Here is a 20,289-nt window from a genome sequence, read left to right as displayed (position 1 = left end):
TCCATTCTTCGCATTCCCTCCATCGGAGTCAGATTCGATCACTATCGGATACTCCTCGTAGTCTCCCGTACCGTAATGATAATTCTGGTACTGATCTACGACGTCTTGATCTATCTCCGGATCACATCTCACTGGATCACCATAAGTTCCCATGAATGATCCCCAACGCCATCCAGTGGAATTCTCGATAGGGGTCTCCGAATGTTGGTGGTTCCCGGATTCCTCTCCGCCCTCATATCCACCTTGTGAGCTACTAGGAAAGTACCTAGGTATTTGGGGTGTGGGTTGTGGTTCAGGAGCATCTATGTCAATATAATCACCAGTTGAGTAAACTGGTGTATGTATCTCACTCTCCATTGGCTCCTTACCCTTTGACTCCTCCTTGGGCTCAGTGAACTCATCTAACATTGTATCAATTGCTCCCGACAAGTGTCGGTTCAACTGAAAGAACAAAGTCAGAAGGTTTCTACAATTGTCCATGTATTTTGCGGCTTCCGCAGGTTTTCTCTTGGCTAACTTAAAGTGGTTTAGAGTCGGATCATCGTCCTCCTCCATTTGTGGAATGTGTGCAAATTCGGAGCCAATAAGTTCCTTAGTCTTATGCTCGCGAATGTCTGTGATAGCTTTCATTATGGCTATGTGATAGGCTATCCTGATTGTCCTAGCCTCTCCTGCAGGCATAATTGCACTCATCCCTAAGGCTTCGGGTAACTGAAGTCCTACCCTACACTTTGCTAGTACAGTACCGTCATAGTACATGTACTTCATTACCTGGATTTGGGGATCGCACCCAAATTCGAGTAACATAGCACGGAGTATATCAGCGAGTCCTCCGTCATAGTCGTTCAAAGTGGATTCCTTCACTTTCACGTTACGTCCGGAACGTGAACTGGCCATAGTTGGCTGTAGATAAGAGAGAATATAATATTAGTAATAATGCATCATAATAGTTATAATAAAGAATTATCGCACTAAAAGATATGAATGAGTTATTCTCAAGTGAATAATCATCATATTTTTAGAGAATCCTTTACTACTCCTATTTGACTCCTACAGTTCTCGTCCCATTAACTAGGTTCCAACCTAAGGTCAAAGCTTTTGCTCTGATACCAACTGTGGTGACCCTGCATACCACTGCATGTTGTAGTATGCCAGTCGTTGATATAACATTCGCGAAGTACCAATCCGCAAATATTACATCCCTTAGAGTAGTACAACAGAAACATAGCTGGTCTTGAACTCATTCACATATTATTACAATCCATATATGTACATCATCTTGGAGCTCCTCCTGGGTCCATAGAGGTTTACTCCTAGGTTCGAGTTGAACCCTACTTAACTTACATAATATAAGTCTTAATAAGTTAAACATTATTGGACTCGAGCAGCTAAATGCTAAAGAGTTCGTGCTGCTCGGTACTACTACTACTATCGTGGTTCACACTTGTTCTCCTTCTGGAACCTCCCCGGTTCCGTAGACAATCAGGTAGTCGACCCCTTCTACTCCTCCAGAGAGGTTTGGTTCTTCGTAGCAGATCCCATCTGCTCCGTCTGGTCCTTCGGTGGCCTCCTCAAGTTGATTCAGACAATCTAAGCAAGGGATTATAAGAGGTATGAGTACGAGCGTACTCAACAAGTTCATTATAGGAAAGAGGTGTTTAATGCACTAGCTACGGCATTAGACCAAAAAGTCTAATACCAATGCAGGTTTTCATAATCATTTCTTCAAAAGGTAGGATCGGGTACGGAATGGCGATATACGGGAGAGAGTTGGGGTAGCACCGATTGAAGAGAAGCTGGTCCAACATCGTCTCAGATGGTTTGGCCATATCCAACGGAGGCCTCCGGAAGCGCCAGTGCATAGCGGACGGATAAAACGTGCTGAGAATGTTAAGAGGGGTCGTGGTAGACCAAACTTGACATGGGAGGAGTCCGTTAAGAGAGACCCGAAGGTTTGGAATATCGACAAAGATTTAGCCATGGACAGGGGTGCGTGGAAGTTAGCTATCCACGTTCCGGAACCATGACTTGGCTTCGAGATCTTATGGGTTTCAACTCTAGCCTACCCCAACTTGTTTGGGACTGAAAGGCTTGGTTGTTGTTGTTGTTGTTGTTGTTGTTGCTTTTATTCAGAAGAACTATGTCCGTCAGCCTTCACTGGTTTACTAGAACTTCATGGAGTTCCTTTCCGGCAGCGTTCGCAGTTCCAAATCCCGGAACAAGGAGTGATAGGTCACGATTCATTACACTCTGCAGAGGTGTGTTGCTTTACCCATAAGATATCTTAACCTTGGTGCCAACCGGGCAGCTTTCCCATCCACACTTCCGTGGTGTGAGGCCCGGTATAAGGTCCTAGTCAAATTATACTCCTTCGCGACCTCGCACACCCACCCTTTGTTGCAATTCCGACCTTGGGTCCTCGCCGGTCAGCATAACCCTTTGGATACCTTCCGACCTCGACAACAATCAGATTCTCGACCTGATTCCTTCGCCGGTCGTTGCAACCCCTCATAGACCACATTACCGTGGGGAATTAGAATGGGATCCCCACCCTCAAGTTGTTCTCGCAAGACACAACTGCTACGGTAAGTGCATCCGTTGATGTACGAGAGGAAGAGGTACAATTGACTATTCCGTCCCACTCCAGATCTTATGGTTAACACGAGTTTTACGGCACAAGAATCACTTGACGACATTGGTTGTTAATCCTAGATGGATATAAACCCTTGCAATGGAACCTCCACCATACTCATACCATGGTTCCATTGCCCACCACATAGTCATATTCATAGTTATGAAATTAGTATCTTTGCTTTCAATGCAAGAGTGATAAGAATAGTACTTTGCAAGTAATTTGATAAAAATACTCAAAGTAACATGAGCAAGCGATGAACTTGCCAGGCGACTGCGATGTAATGCAGTTGGATTGTTTGGACTGACCCTGGTCCTCTGTTTCTGAAAGATAGTATCATTGTCCGATAAGGGCAATGTTTAAAGATTCAAATATGCATGCTTTCGACTTTTAGGGTTTGGTTTCCCCCTTCCCGGTGATTTGTTATTTTATGTCGGAGGTGTCGAATAAGAACACTTTATGAATACTCCTTAAGAGTGAAAATATCAACTTGGAATATTGCCAAGTTTTGTTTAAGTCCCTTCTAATTGATGGACTTATTTTATCATTAAAAATATGTCTTATTTTTAATGATCATTTACTAATTCATTTTTCTTTGAATTAAATAATGGTTCTTAATTGTTTATCTCAAAATTTCCATCTCATATTTTATTTGAATAGAGAATAAAATTTTAAGTGGTTTGCATATTTTTCTTTATTTTTTTAAGAGCTATATTCAATTTATAGAATTTTGCCAAATTTTCTGGTTAAATGAAATTGGGAAATACCCAATTTGCCCCTGGGTCCACCTGTCAGGGTGAAACCCAGTGGGGTGGGCTAGACCCGTTCGGGTCTGACCGACCCACTCGGTCGCTCGCCACTCCGCCTCCTTCCTCGTGTCTAACCCTAGCCTCAGCTCCGGCGACGCCGTGGTCGTCTCTGCCGTCGCCGATTAACCTCGGCCGCCTCCGGCCATCACTGGCGACGAGATTGGTCGGATTTGGTTCACCTTTCGACGGCGGACACGATGGTCCGTGTCAATCTGACGGTCTCGGCCTCGTCCGCTCATCTCTGATCCTCCTGTGCGCCTAGGGTTACGACGTTCGCAGCCGCCGCACGCTGGAGATATCGTGGTCTCCCCTCTTGGTGCTCCTCTGAGCACGTGGTGCTGTGATGGGGTGCCGTGGTGGTCGCCGTGACTTGGCTTGGCCAGGCCTGGAGCCGCCGTGTGCCCTGGTGTGCGCCGCCGTGGCTGCCATGGTCGTGTCGACCATCTCCTCCCCGGTATGTGTTCCTCCCCTCTCTCTGTTGCCTGTACTACCTCTCCTCCTTCCTCTTAATATCTTGGCATCCATGGCCTTGTGCTACTGCTGCTGCTTATGTGCTGGATGTTGTTATTGCTTGCCCTAGCTTGCCATGTGTTGCTGCTGTTCCTGTGTGTGCTGCTGCTGCTCCTGTGTACCCTAGCTTGCCATGCTATTGCTCTGTGGCCATGCATGTGCTATTGCTCTCTCCATGCTCTAGCCTATGCTGCTCCTCCCTACTTGTTGTGCATGGTTCTGTGAAATTCCTAGATGCTATTGGCTTGCTTATGCCTGTATATCTTGTCTGCAGCTACTCCTATGCTTATACTCATGTTATTGCTACTGCTGTGGCACTTGTGCAATTGGTCATGAGCATGCTGTGATGCTCATGGCTTGCCATGTTGCTCCAGCTACTGCTGCTGTTACTGGATGGTCATGTGTCTTCATAAATCTTGTCCCTGGCTTGATTACTGTGAGTAATCCTTGCTTATGCAAGGGCCTGTGCTATGTGAGTGCTGCTTATTGAGCTCTAGCTCATGGTAAAGCTCTGCTAGGCTTGGCTGTTGTCTAAATGCATCCATTTCTTGATGATGTGCTTCTGGATACAATTATAAAATTGTTTATATGATTTTCTGTGATGCAATTGTTGCTTAACTGTGGCTATTTCATTTAACTGGTCCATGAATTGATGCTAGGCTTGAATCTAGCATGCCCTAGCATGCTCTAGCAAGCTCTGATGATCATATGATCATCAGCTGCTAGTTGGTTGCTTGCTATCTTACTACCTGTGCCTCTCTGATGCTTATCCTTGTGCCAGTGTAGCTCCAAACCTTGTGCTGGTGCATGCTATTGCTTGATCAAGCATCTACTGATGCTTGCAGTGATCCTCTGGATCATTTGCAAGTGTCTAGGCCACTTGTTACTTGTGTATTTCATTTATCTGTGTAGCTTGGCTTGATTAAATGGATAAATGAGATGAACTGTTACACAGTTATGATTCTTTTATTTGATTGACTTGAGCTAGAGGGATGCCAACCATTGGTTGGGGACCCTAGCTCACTCTGAACCCTTCTGGGTGATGATGTAGTGGCTTGGCTTATCTGTTTTGGGTTTGAGGTCACCTGGACAGTAACTATTTGCTGTCCAATGTAGCTCCCCTCTCTGCGGCCTACTGTGGCTTGATAAATGCTTACTGGTTGATCCTCTTTTGGATTTCCAGTTGCTTTTAGTGTTGAAAATCAAATAGACACCTTATTGTCTCTATTTCTGATGGTTTTAGTGAACCTCTAGCTGCTAGGTGAGTTGGGCTAGGCTAGCGGTGCATCAAATCCTTGTTGGATCCTTTGGTTGGCTGTAGTGGTGATACACTTGGCTCTAACCAGTTTTTCCCTGGGATTAACTCTACTGGCTTTTCTCCTATTTTGCCAGCAACTAGTGGCTCATCACCAGATGATGATACACATGGGGTATTCCTACCCTTTGGCTTGTGTGTGATGCATATGCTTATTTATGAGCAAAACAGATGCTTGCTCATGGATTTCTTGGTTATACCTCACTCCAGCTCCTAGAAAATGATGTTGGTGTAGTGGTTTTGCTTCTGGATGTTTGCTTAAGCTTGCCCTGCTCCTCCTGGCTAGCTTGTGATGATCTACTCCATCAGGTGCTTACTCACAGTCGGCAGTTCTTGGTGGAACTGTTTTTGTAACTTTGGCTGCTGTGGAGTTCTTCCTGTTCTAAGTGATCTTGCTGTTCTTACCCTTTGGAGCGGTTGTCGATGAACAGCTAGGGTTTGGCTTCTCAAAAGGTTTTATACTTCCCTCTCCTTGCTTCCTTGGTCGACAGCACTGCCTGGTCACTTTGGTGACTCACCCCTGCTGTGTGTGCTGGTGTGCATGCACACAGCCTTGTGAGCTGCATGTGTGTTCCATGGTTGGAACTTGGGCTGTTGGTGGATCAGCTCAGCTGGCTTTGATATTATCCAACCAAATTTTGTTTCTTTCCCTAACCTGCCAAGTGGCTTTGCCACTTGGCCTAATGGCTTATTTTTGTTTTGTGTGTGTGTGTGCAGGGATCAATTGGATGGTCAAGACGATCTCAAGACCATGTTGATCAAGAAGTTCTTGAAGATTAACTTGTGTAGTTTAGCATATTACAATTCCTTGTAATTTTCCTTTTTCTTTTTCATTTATTCAATTTCTGAAATGTGTTGTAATATTTATAATTCATATGGATATTGTAAATGACAATGTAACTTGTGTGTGATATTCAATAAAGCTCAAGTTTCCCTCATGAGCATTTCATATGAATTTGTATACTTTTATAATCATACTTTTCCAATTTATAGTATTGTTTTATGATTTATTCATTATTTGAATTATAATATGCCTAAATGAGGTTTGAATTTGAAATTCAAACCTAACTTGTTTGAATTCAATCATGCAACTTAAGTTAAAATATGAATTGTTCTCCTCTCTTCTCGAAACCCTAAGTTAAGATAAGATAGGTCCAAGTTTATCGCACTCTCGAAACCCTAACCCTATCTGGTGTCGAGAGAGAAACTTGTCCCCCCTTGAGTTGTAGTTTATAATAAAGCGCAAAATTTCCCCAGATTTTACGATGCAATGCACATCCCTTTCTAAAATCTACCTCGCAATCGTCTCGACTCCTAGGATATTACAGCGCACCACTCTAAGTACCAGTGGCGTACCTCTCCAAACTACCAATGGCGCACCCCTATGGGCTCGCAATGGCGCACCACTATGGACTAGCAATGGCGCACCCTGGTGGCTAGCAATGGCGCACCAAGAGGTGCGCCATTGGTACCTGGACTACCAATGGCGCACCACTAGTGCGCCACTGCTAACTGTTAGCACCACTGATGGTCAATAGTGGTGCGCCACTGATTACCTGTTTCCTAGTAGTGAGGTGCTCTGTTGTTGTTTACTGAATTCCCCGAGTGTGCACTCAGGTTGGCCCGACGTTCGCTGGATGCGTCGGCTGCAGCCTTTCTTGCGTCTAGCTTCTCTTGCATCTTCTCCAATTCGCGTATTGTGCCACTGATTTTATATTGATATGTCATAAGCTCCGCTGCTGCTGCTTGCGTCGTCATTGGTTCCGCGCCACTTATTGCCCTTGCAGCTCTGTCCCATGCAGCTTGGGGGAGTTGCACTTGATCTCTTGGTTCACGTCCTTGATACTTACTTCATGTTCCTCTGGTGAGATCCAAGGGATCGACAAAGGGATTTCCCAATGAGTCGAAAGCCTCTGATTGCGCATCTTCATCTGTCTCGCGACCCGACGCTGTGATCACGTATATCTGGTGGCGTGTGGAGTCTGCGCTATCCTCGAGCTCGTGATTCTGAATCATCGAGTTTCCATCTTGCGGCACTGAGTATGACATCTGCACGTTGCGAACGGGATAGGTGGCACCGTCGTATAGATCGGCGAAGACCTCCTCGTTGTCGATGAAGTGTTTGTTGCTGAAGTCGAAGTTGGTGAAGTTGTCGGAGTCATTGCTCCACAGTGGGTTGTTTTCGGCGGTTGACCCGAAAGTTAACCCGCCGAACAGATCGGCGAGTTTGCCGCTCTCGGCGGGCTTGGTGACGCGTAGCGGTGATGTCTCCTCGTCGCCTGAATCGTTTGATGATGTAGACGATCCCGAAGATTCCTGGCTGGCCGCTGATGGTCCCAAAAAAATCGGGGCCAAAAACGGTGCGCTCCTTCTCTTCCGACGAGAAAGCGGAAGCTCCCGAACGTCATGTCCATCGCTTCTCCCAGATTGGTGTATGCAGGCAAACAGATGGGAGGGTGATGAACAAAATCGACAAGACCAGATTGGATCTGTTTACCTCCTTCCACCGCGTTGCTTGCTGCCGATGAGGATGATGATGCCATTGAGATCAGGACCTTGCTACCTCAAATTCTCACAGACGGCGCCAATTGACGAGGGTTCAACTCGTCAATGCCTACAAATTGTAGACTTAGGGTTTCGTGGAATATGAGGGCAAGTAGATCTCGAAAGTTGTCAGACGAACAAAGGCGCCCAACTCGAAAGTTCACAGTAGTTTAAGGTTTGATGAATAATCGATCCTGTTTTCGGCCCTTGGCTTCGCCTTTATATAGGAGGAGAAGCCAAGGCTTTCAGTGTCGTACCAGTAGTCATACATCGGGTCGGTTTGGACCTTTCCATATACTATTACATATATTTCCTATATTGACTAAGTTTCCTCAAGCCGCACGTTCTCATCTTCATGGGCCTTCAATCCTTCGAGTCCATGGGCCTTGATCTCCTTCGACAGCTAAGAATATAAACCAGGAACATATATATGGCATACCCATTAGGCATAGCCATGTCATCATCGCCCACACAACACAACCATCAAACCCAACAAACAAACACCTGCATATTTGTATCCCCCCCAACTTACATCACTTGGCACCAAATCCGCACACGAGCCGCGACGCTGCAAGACCTAGCCATCTCGTAGCCCTCGCTACCCAGTCAACCACCCGCAGACCTCGAACATCACGCCAAATCCGGGGCCGCCGCCCCGGCCTAGAAGCCAGATCGAACTTCGCATTGCCCGAAGACGAACCAACCACGTCGACGAACTCGTTGTCCACACAGATCTCTGAGCCGCCACACAAGCTCAAAGCATGGCCACGACCAAGCCCCGTAGGGCCGTCGCTGCAAAGAGATTTCAAGGCCGCTGCCTCGACACCCGCCCACTATCCGAGGCCACCGCCCCAGGGACCATCGAACCGCCCTGACTGGTCGCCACGAACCAGACACACCGCGAGGGTCATGAGCCTCCAATGTGACGCCTTCAAGAAGGTAACGACACGTATGTCGACGCCTCCCGCTACCGATGGAGCTTTGGTTTTCACCCGGAGACCTTGGAGCAACTCACGTTGGTTGGGATCGAGAGCTCGACAACGATGCCAACAAAGAAGGGGAACGACGCACGAAGGCACCATCGTCGTCGACATCGACAAAGTTGGTGCAAGGCATTCGCTCGGAGATCGACCCGCCCGCAAAGCGAGAGGTGTAACAAACCGGCCAGCGGGCCCTGCCATCGATCACCAAGCTACCACTACGGCACCTCACGCCGCGATGAATTCCATGCCAGCTGTATCCAAGTCGCGGCCACCTCTCCAGGGCTGCCGCCCTAGCATCCATGCCCTAGAACATGAAAAGCCGACGGAGGAATGGTGCGAAGTGCCCCTGGACTCTGCAGCCTTGCCTCCCTTGCACCTCAGCTTCGCAAGGACGACACACACCGCACCTTGCCCGGCCTCCACGCGGCACGGCTAGGCTGACACCATCACCTCCACGACACACTCCAGGAGCCAAGCTAGTCGACACGGCTAGGCTGGCCTGCCCCGAGCCGAGATCAGGCCAAGAAAAACGTGCCCCGCCTCCACGCCTGCAGCCCGGTGCACCACCACCGAGCGAGTAGCCCTCGCAAGCTGGTGACCTAGGCCACGAGTGACGTGGGGCTACCACGGTAATGCCCATGGATGATAGACTTGGGTTTGGAGGAAGGAGCACGTTAGTGGTATTGTCAGCGTACAAAGAACACAGGGGACGTGTTTTACCTAGCTTCAGGCCTCGGGAGGGAAAACCCTACGTGATGCTTGTCTGTTCTTGATTGATCGATGCGTTTACATGGTCGTCATAATGGCTATGGTGCTCTATATGGATTGCATATCCTCCTCCCCGTCGATCTCTCGTGGCCCTTATAAAGGAGGCCATATCTCAGGACTCTGGACTGGTTACATGTTAGGGTTCCCTTGTATGGGCTAGTTCTTGTGTTGCACGCCAAGTTCCAGGGCTTTGGCCATCAATCCTTATTGGGCTTGATGGGTCTCTAGTTGGACCGTACCAGGTATGGCAATGGTGGGTACCCGATAAGGTATGCCCATGTCAACGATAGCCCGTAGCCTCGCCGTCGCCTCGCGCCGCCAGCCACGCATCTGCACGCCCTGGCCTCCAGGAGGGAGGTCCACGAGAAAACCCTCCTCGCCACCACCTTCCCTGGGCTTGCCCAGTTTCGCCGGCTCCTTCCACCGCAGCGACGATGCGGGGGACGGGTGGGGGGCTCGAGGGACGGTGGCGACTAGGGTTTCCCCCGTGTCGCCCAAGGATGGCGATGCGGGGGGGCTATCGCTGTGTGTTTCGCTGTTGGCATGAGTTTCACTCATTGGCGGGTTTGTAGGTCTTGCATGGCGGCTTCGGGTCTTGTTTTGTATACTATCGTTATATTCAAATTTTGATAAAATTGAGACATCCTTTTATAGACGAAAGGAGGAGTATGGTTTTCATCAAACCATTGTTCAATAATATAAAAAAGGCCACATGCAGCTTTAGATAAAAAAAAGGCTGGGACTATGTCTCCTTTTCGAAAAAGTTTGGCTAGTTGCATATATCAATCTTATTGAGCTTCACATGGTCACCTCTTGGAATGCAACGATCAAATTGACATGGTCACCTCTCTTAGAATGCAACGATCAAATTGGTTAGGGCATCTCTAGCAGATCCCTCAAACCGCAAACCCTAAACAGGTGTTTACGGGTCAGGAAAAATGCGATATGCAGTCTGAAAAATGCCTCCGCATAGCATATACGGCAACGCGAACTGTAATTAAAAAAATCGCGGGAGACATTGAGCATTGCAATTCGACATTGATCATCCAAAATGCGGCACAATTCAACATTGCAATTCATATTACATTGCAATTCATATTCCTAAACTAACATAATGCGCCGCCACGGCATGTTACATTGCAAAATTGGGCTCCGGGATTCTCACCGGACCCTAATGCCATGGCTGCGACGTTGCAGATGCGGCGGCGCGGCCTTCACTCGTCGTCGCTGACGAGGTCCTCGTACGGCTGCTCCTTCACAATCTGCCGCCACTCCGCATCCTTCTCGGCTTCGTGGCGGCTCGCCACCTCGACGAGACCGACGACGGCTGGGAGTTCCACGTCGAAGAAGAAATTTACGCAGGAAAGGGCCGGCTTGTTCTCCAGCGCGGCGAGGAGGGTGGGGAGGTCCGCGTCGTTGACGTAATCGCCGGCGAAACGCGGCACCGGTGTGTCGTTGACCTCCATCTGCAGCAACGGCTGCGGCGGTGCGCGCAACTCGACGCGGAAGCCAAGGCGGAAGAGGAGGCCAAGTCGGACGTAGGCGCCATGGAAGCCCTATAGCGGCGGGGCTCCCGCCGAAGAAATGCGGGCGGTGGGTTCATGCCGTGCTTGAGGTAGCGGTAGGAGCCGAGGACCGCGCGAGGCGTTCGATGCAACCTTCTGCACCTCCATCTTCTTGCTCGAGCCGCCGGTGGCGCTTGAGCTCTCGCCGCAGCGGCGCGAGGACCCTCGACGGCCAATCTGGCCACACCTGCGGCCGCTCGAGGACCTCCCGGAGACCATTTTGGCGCGGGGAGCATGGATCCGGTGACGGCTGGAGCGATTGAGCTTGCCGGCGGTGTGTCGGCCGTGGCAGATGCGAAGGAGGAGACACATCAGTGGAGCGAGGGTTTCGGCCCTCATACACCCGACCGAACGGTACATATACCGGCCGCACCGGGGAATTAAAGGGGGTTGGTAACTCCTATATGGGCCAGGACACGTTTACGGGATCTATTCTGGCCCAAAAATCCGCGAAAAACCACAAACCAGCATGCAAACGCGTATACGGGCCGGTTTGAGGAGTCTGCTAGAGATGCTCTTAGAACATGTTTCTATGAGAGAGTTTCTTTCTGGTTTGGCTTGGCACCAGTAGCTGCGTTGACTTATCATCAAATATTTAACGAGACGATTGGAAATTTAATGCGCTAGGCTACTTTAGGTTACGAGACGTGCAGTTGGACAATTGCACATTTGCAGGTCTAAATTATTTGTTCGGCATGTTCATTTGGCTGGCCTGTTGAGAATTAGTACGTGACCTGGAAAATGTGGAGGATTTTGAAGATTTGTCGTGGAAAAAGAGTTTGAAATATATCCGTTCAATTCTTGCTAAAATTTGAGATAGATAGTCCTTGGAACACGTGGAAAGCTAAGAAGCTAGGAATAGAAAAATCATAAGATTGAAGAGTCGTGGCTTTTTATATATTGCACACGGGAGTCCTAGAGAAATCTGGCAACTATATTCCACCATGGGGAACATATTTGGTTACCACATTGAACATGATCATTTGTTTTGATGTTGATGGCGAGCCCGAGACGAGAAAAATATGGAGAATTTCAGAAAAGAAATGTGTCATTGAAAGAGATTTCAAAATAAATTTGTAGTTCAGTTCTGACAAGGATCTGATAGATAAAGTCTTATCGAAACGACGGTGGGTAGAGGAGTTGTCTCTCGGCAGCGCTTCACGGGAGGAGGTGGATCGCCAGCGGAGGGCAAGGGCGCCGCGGTCGGATGGCCGGGGCCTGAGGCCTGCGAGCGGGACGGCGATGAGGAGATGGTGGTGCGCCACCACTGCTGCCGTCTGGTCGCACGGCGTTGTGCATTTGGGGCGATCTGGGCCTTTGGGCTCCGATCTGGGCCAGTGAGATCCAACCAGGGGCTGGTGCTGTGGGACATGGCGGTGACTTGGTCACACCGGCGTTCTGCAGCCGTGCACGGTGATGCCCTCTCCTTTGTTGTCGTGTTACTGGTCGGGGACTGGCTGCGTGGGGTCCTGCGAGCCATGCGAATAAAGGAGGTGGCCCTAGGTTTCTCCCGTACCAAGACGAAGACATGCTTACTGCATGCCCTTGTTGATCTGGACTGGAGTAGCGAGTTCTGGAAGGCTCCACCGGCACATTCCCATGGGCGCCACATGCCTGGAGTTTGCCGGATCGGATTGAATTTGGTCGTGCGCACCCGTGTTTTATCTGACCGTTTGGTTTCAGAGTAAGGGTTGCGAAGCTCTGCTGGCGGTTACATCATGGAGAATGCTTTCTTGTTCCATGGTGAAGTCAGCCGGCGGAGAATGTCATTGAGGTCGGGATCTGAGGACTAGCTATGGTGGTTCAAGTCTTACAATACTTTTTATTGCTAATGGACTTCTGCCTAGCCCACGATTCAGCGAAAGGAACCATCTGCTGATGGACTCCCAAATCGACCGCTAATTCGCCTCGATCATCCAGGATCGCTTAGAGATATTGGAGGAGATTGGGCCAGTGCGAAAACTGTGCTCCATGAGCCGGAGCAGATGAAAAGAAAGTTCCATTTGGCCGGAAAGAAACTGCTCACGGACGGACATGTTACTACCTCGATACAACGTCGAAGCCGCGAAACATCACCGTCGACGATTCCCCGGAGCCCGGTTCGGCTGGGAGCACGCGCCAGCGTTTCACGATTCCCCCGCGCGGAGAGTCGATCGGGTGCCTTCCAGCTCGATCACTAAGGTAACAATCCGACCCAAAATTTGTAGTCTCCGCATTGAGAAATCAGGTTTCACACAAATAAAAAACACCTCCACACAAGAAGAAACATTGTCCTAAATTACCGCCAACAACAACCAACGCAGCGTGAACACATCACGTCTCTGGCTTACAATACTTGCTGGTCCAGCTCAGAACACAGGACCTGACGAAACTGAAACTCAAAACACAGGGAAAGGAAAATGCAGAGCAAAGACGATGACAACTGTGGAGCCCAAAGAAGCTTTTCCCGTGCACGCTGTATAAACATGCCTGATAACACTCCCAGACGAGATACAGATATAGAATGGACTGATTGCTCATGGTATTTATCGGTATCTATATTGAAGCCTGGGTTGAAGGAAAGATCTGACATCTTCTTCCAATTCCAATCGCCGCCAGGATCTAGTATAATCCATCCGTAGAACCTTCAGACTTTGTGGCAAGCTGGACATGTCAAAAGGAAGCTTCTTCAGCTCTGGACAAACTCCAATCTCCAGCACCTCTAGGGATGGGAATGCCACATCAGGATCCGCAATAGTGACCAGCCTTTTGCAGTACTCAAGACAAAGGTGCTTGAGGCAAGGAAATGTCTGGGAACTCTCTTGCCCACTCCACACGTTGTCAACATGATACCTTGTAAAAGCCTTCCGCATGCTATTACAGACGCGTACATTGAGTTTTTCAAGGCAAGGCAGATACATCGCCCAAGACAGGTTCTCTAGCTTGGTGCAGCGTGACACTTTCAAACAAGTGAGCCTTGGAAATACATATGTTGGAGATGTTCCCATCCATTTTACTGTTGTCAATGCTGCCAAACGACGCATGGTCAGCTTATTGAGAACACCAAAACTGTAGGGTTGTTGTTCAGGCCTACGTATTAATGTTATATCTGTCAGATCCTGGCCGCCTTCAATATACAGTTCATACAAGGTCGTTTGTGCGAAGTCCAATGATAAAATATCATAGAGATGGAATTCCTTTTTTTCAGCAGATGGTGCCAGAATTAAAGACCGAATGGGTAGGTCAGCCGCATCATGAAGTGATGTCCAAGTATCTGAAAGTCCTACTGATGTATTAACAACTTTCAAGTGATTCAGTGTGGCCAACTCTCTATATACATTAGATCTAATACAATCAGACACCAAGATAAGATCCACGTGTATTATTTCCAATGCTTCAAGTCTAGATATGACCTCATTTGGTATTATTTCTATGTCATTGCCCTGCAGGTACAGGAACTTGAGCTTAATGAGGTTTCCAAAGTTGTGCGGCACTTCCTCTATCTTCCGATTATCTGACAAATCGAGATGCTTCAATTCTGTCAGGCGACATAAGCTTTCAGATATCCCCTTGAGTCTATTACGGCTCAAGTCCAGATATGTCAGTTTAGAGCAATTCACAAGTACTCCATCTATTATAGTTTCATCCCACATATTGCCTCGAAGGAATAAGACCCTCAGTTTCAGCGGATCACGAATAAAAGGAAATTTCTTCATCCTGTTGAACATTAATGAGATGCATTCTGCACTGCTCCAAGGGATGCCAAAATTTTCATCTGGGCCAACTCCTGCACGGACAAACCAGTTGCCATTGTTCTCACCACAGCCACAAGAGATCCATAAAGACATATCACGAATCACATCATGTAGTTTGACATGATGATTCGATTTTCCAACGCCCTCTAACAGACATGCACCTATAAGGTCGCCCATCAGACTATAAGCTTTTGTGTAGGGACTTTGTATGTCCCCCACATCCACTAGACCTAACCCAATCCAGCATCGAGCGAGCTCTTCCCTGTGAATCTCCCTATCCTCTGGCCACAGTGCACAAGTCAAGAAACAATTCTTCAACCTCTCGCTTTTCAAGCTATCATAGCTAAACATGATCGTTCTAAAAACTTCTTTCTCCATCTCCAGGGGGTCTTCATTTGTGTCAATGCAACATGAATTTTTCATATGTTGGATGGCAGAATCCCATTGATCTGGACAAAATTTCTCATACATTGCCCTTCCCACAGTTACCAAAGCTAAAGGCAAGCCCTTCATTTCAGTCACAAGTATTCTTGCACGATCCTCAATACCAGGAGAAAAAAGAGTTTGGTCTCCGACCTTCTCTCTGAATAGCTCCCATGCCTCATTCTCCTGCAGATATGGAACTTTAATCTGTTTTTTCACCTCCATCCCGCCACAAATGGATCTAAATCTTGTTGTGAGCACAACTTTTCTCTTTAGTTTGCTCAAAGGTTCAATTCCAAGGGGAAGTGGTAAGCCAACTGCTTCCAGATCAATTCTTTCCCAAAGGTCATCCAACAGTAACAGCAAGTTTTTATTCTCCAGGAAGCCACGAATCATGCTACTTTGGGTTCCCACATTGCCATCCCCTTCCAGTTTTAGCTCGTCTAAAATTTGTGTTTGGACCTCTAACATTGAACATTCCTTGGAGGCTGTCACCCATATAACAGTCATCCTTCCTCTGAAAAAGCCCAGGATTTTTTTCAGAAGATGTGTTTTGCCCACTCCACCTGGACCCCATATTCCAATTACTCCCAACGTGGGATCATCCTCAATGAGACGGAGAGTGTCTTCTATCTTCAAGGCATAAAAAAGAGACATAGGTTAGTGCTCAGAAAACAGGTTTATGACCAGCTATAGATTCGTAGAAAAATTGAGCTTTGGCACAAATTAGCACTTACCGAACGTAACCTAGAAAATTTACTTGCTGCATCATCTATAGCAACTTTCCAGGAACTTGCATCCATTATTCCATGCATTGACTTCCCATAACGTACCAATTCCGATGGCAGGCCATTTATTGCCCGTACCAGATCAGTAGCATGTGTTCCAATGCGGGGATCAGAATAAAGATCTCCTTGGTAATTTATTGACTGTCTAAATAGCTCGCGTGCTTCCTCCTCTTGCAAAATAGCTAGTTCAATATATTTGTTCACACCCATCAGATTACCTACGGATCTGTATCCTGACAGTGACATGATTACCACTTTCCTCTTCTTCTCTCCCACGAATCCAAGAGGATATGGAATGCCAACGGCTCGAAGGTCCAGATTCTGACGGAGGTCATCCACAATCAGGAGGAAATTTTTATTCTCAAGCTGTCCATGTATCCTGGTGGCTCGAGTTGCCTCATTACCATCCTGCTTCATACCGAGCCTGCTTATGATTTCAGATTGAATATTTGTTACCGAGCAATCGCTGGGGCTTGGAACAAAGATAACAAAATCGAAGAGACTTTGTTCCAGAAATGAATTGTTGATATGCTTGAGGAGATTTGTGTTATCATCTTTGTCTGGACCCCACATTCCAATTTTCCCCTCATTGGGATCATTGCTCATGATGAACCGGAGAGCATCCTCGAGAATAACCTCTCTGCTTTGCGGCATAGGAGCAGGATCTACGAGCATACTCTCGACACGACGTGGATCTGGTGCACGTGTGACATTATTATTGTCCGGTGCATTACTCATGATTGATTTTACCTGATTCAGCTGGTTATCCGCTCGCTTACTGATCTTGTAGTTTTTGAAGATATTTGGGGAGCAGCACCCGCATAATAGGCACCTCTGATCGTATCGCATGTGGTTTGCCTCTTCTTCAGATACAGCTCTATTCGCCGATTCCAGCCATAATGTTGCCTGGTCTGTTGGAACAGCATCCAATGTATGCTCGTCATCTCGAATCTTCTGTTGGACGGCTACCTGTTTGAGTTTCAGAGCCTCAATTTCTATCCTGTGGTCCCTCACTTTTGAGCCAGCCGTGAAGCAATACGATACATGCTTTGCAAGAGGATCGTAGCATGGAGTTATGATCGTATTGATAGTAGGTCCGCACCAATCACCACTCATTTTAACTTAAGAAGAGGCACTGCAGGACAAATAGCGTGGGTCAGTTGTTGACGCTTATATAAACGCTATCAAAAAATATAGAAACAACATCGAATGAAACATTAAGGCAGGTTTACAATAGTCAAGTTACAAAAATTAATTTCCTCCATATGTTTGATAGATGCAGTGAGAAGATGAAAAGTCCGTCGCTATTTATAAAGCTGGAACCTATAAACATGAAGATATAAGTACATAAAGTGAAAACTGTAAAAAAGAAAGAAAAGGATTGGTTGTGCAGTGCGGTAGATCACATGAAACTAGAGGTAGTGGTTGTGTGAGGCGGTGTCCTGATTTATCCGAGCTAAAGACACCAAACACCAACAAACAGATCGAAAGCAGTAAACATGCATGCGCTGCATCAACCAGATCCAGATGTAACAAATCAAAGCTTCTTTCTGAAGTATATACCTGTGGACAAGCTGCTGAAGGCCGCGCAGTGCTACATGCCCACCACCGCGCTCCGGCGCCGGGGCGAACCGCCGGTATGCTGAGGAATTCACCGGAAAGAAGCGCACGGCGGCAGGTTGGGCGTCCTGACGAGACGCGAGGGGAGGCAGCGCGAGTGATTTTCTCTTTGGACGACACACGCTGGAGAGAATTTTCTCTTTGGACGACACACGCTGGAGAGAAGCTAGTCGATAGGCTCGTGGCGTCGGTCGCCCGTTCTGCATGCCAGAAATCGGTTGCCGCCCGATTAGCATCACGCGGCCAGAAATCAGCTAATCGTCTTCCTCACGTCGCTTCGTGCTACAGAGCTGCGAGCTCGCTTTCGGCGCTGCTTCCATGTGCTGCGCTAGGGATAGAAATGTTCTTGTCTGCGCTTTCCATGGTGCTGGCTGCGTCATGTCGCTTTCATGGTTCTTTGCTTGACGCTGCTCTCTCTCTCTCTCTCTCGCTTACATGAGATCCCACCAAACTTTGCTGATTTTTTCCCTGCTCCTCCACCGTCGATGCGCTTTGAGAGCCGGAGGAGAAGATGTAAATCTTATTTGTCCATTTTCTGCACTTGCACTTTATTCAAAGTCTGTGGGTCCGGTGAGAATAGGCATAAAGCCAGCAGACACGGCTCTGCCACACAGGATTCCCAGGCCAAGGAGTCGGCGATGCCTAGCTTTGCCCGGGTGCCCCGCCATTAGAGCATCTCCACCGGCGCCCCCGATAGCATTTTGGGGGGTGACATCGAAAATGGGCTCACACCGGCGCGCCTCAAAAAGCGTCGGTGCAATTTCGAGCCCAATAGAAGCGCCGGCAACCCGTGCCGGCACCTTGGCGAATGGCGTGAATCGGGCGCGCCGGTGCCTCGCGTTTTGCGATGGGGCCGCACTGTCAGTGCCGCCAAGGTGCCGCGCGGGAGATTTCCCGCCACGACGCGACGCGGGAAACTCTCCGCCACGACGCCGGGCGGAAAACTCTCCCGCCACGATGCCGCGCGGGAGGTTTCCCGCCTCACCGCCGGTCTATATTAACCCCTCCTTCCCCACCTCTCACTTCAGTAGTGCAAAAATCTAAACCTACAATGTACGATGCGTGGGAGGAGGCGGCGCTAGAGGCGGCCGTAGAAGTCGTGGAGGAGGACCCGAAGCTCGCAGAGTACAAGGCGTGCGAGGAGGCGGTGCTAGCGGCGACCGTAGATGCATTTGCCGCCGATGAGCGGCAGCTGCGGGAGGCGGGGCGGCGTCAACGGGAGGCGGAGCGGCCGCACCGGGAGGCGGTGCGCCGGCAGTAGGGGTGGGAGGAGCTTGCGCTGCGGCGGGAGGTGCGGGAGGAGCAGCAGCATCAGGACAAAGTCTACGAGCGGCGGCTCTTGGCGGAGATGCAGCTGCGGCTACAGAGGCAGGAGGTGGAGCACCGTCGGCGGCGGGAGGAGTTGGAGCAGCTGCTGCGTCAGGAGGCGGCGGGCGCGGATAGAGCAGCCTACTTGACGTTCGTGGTGGAGAGAGCAGCGGGGGATCGACGACGGAGGAGCAGTGGAGAGAGCAGGCGGCGCAGCAGCGGGCGATCGTCCACCTCCATAGAGTCGGGTGGCTAGTAGGCAGTAGGCTAGAGATGAAGCAGGTTTCACATGTCATCCGGGATCGAGGAGTGAATAATGTTTTACTCGGATTCGTCCTGCTAAAATATTATTCCTTGATCCTGAATGATATGAAAATGAAACTACAAGAAAATGTTTAGTTTGTCTAAAAAAAATCCTATCGGGGCCGCCGGTATGTGGGCGCCGGTGTGATAGAGGATGCAATGCCGGCGCTCCCCATACGGAAGTGCCGGCGCCCCTGCCGGCGCCTATTTGGGGGGCACCGATGGAGATGCTCTTACAACATCTTCAGTGAATGCGCCAGATCAGGTGAATGGAGGACACCGTAAGGTGGTGTAGCTTTTGTGTCGCGTCTGTTTTCAGCCACGTCCCCCAAACGTCGCCCCCAAATAGAATTTGCATCAAAAAAAAGTAAAGATCTTCGTCATTCAAAAGTAATTGTTTCCGTCATAGTCGTCGCGATCAAAGTAGCCGCCATAGTCAATCAATATTACAGACCGGGATGCAAATTGAACATAATTAGAAGTAGGGGTTTGGCGACGCTAATTGCGCATCTTGAGTCGGCACTGGCCTGTCCAGCACGACGACCTCGGCCTGCTCTGTCGGTGATGCCCACGCTGTCGCTGGGGTACTGGCCGGTGGCGACGCAGGGGTACTGGCTGATAATGTCGCGTACGCGCTGCTAATGGCGCCGCTGCCTCTGGAGCTGGAGTTGATGCCGATGCAGACGCCGTAGTGGACGCGCCGGCTGATGTCATGGCCATTTTAGTGACGATCTCATCAAGGATCATATCTTTGTGGAAGTTGTGCGCCGCGAGCACCCGGGGATCCATTCCTACTATCGAGGCGTTCAAGGGCATGAAGTCATCTTTGTGTTTCTTCACGGCGACACACTCCTTCTCGATCATCATCTTCTCTTGTTGTTTCTGGAGTAGCGTCGCCCACCTCTCGTCGGCCTTCTTGTCGCGAATGAGTAGGTTCGACGAGACATCGGCGAGGCACTTGTTGAGCGACGACTGGATCTAGCCTTG

The 20,289-nt window shown here is 48.9% G+C and overlaps 1 protein-coding gene across 1 annotated transcript; it reads right to left on the bottom strand.

Moving 5' to 3' along the window:
- Window positions 1-13,321: 13,321 nt before the first annotated feature.
- LOC124665884 (probable disease resistance protein At1g61300) lies at window positions 13,322-16,751 on the bottom strand. Its single transcript, XM_047203243.1, has 2 exons — window positions 16,021-16,751; window positions 13,322-15,916 (listed from the first exon to the last, which is right to left on the bottom strand). The coding sequence occupies exons 1-2, from the start codon at window positions 16,744-16,746 to the stop codon at window positions 13,652-13,654; spliced, it is 2,991 nt and encodes a 996-aa protein (XP_047059199.1). The 5' UTR covers window positions 16,747-16,751; the 3' UTR covers window positions 13,322-13,651.
- Between the last annotated feature and the right edge of the window lie 3,538 nt (window positions 16,752-20,289).

This window comes from Lolium rigidum, chromosome 6 (genome assembly GCF_022539505.1).
Source record: "Lolium rigidum isolate FL_2022 chromosome 6, APGP_CSIRO_Lrig_0.1, whole genome shotgun sequence".
Lineage (NCBI taxonomy): Eukaryota > Viridiplantae > Streptophyta > Magnoliopsida > Poales > Poaceae > Lolium > Lolium rigidum.
This window is presented reverse-complemented; position numbering and strand designations above follow the sequence as displayed.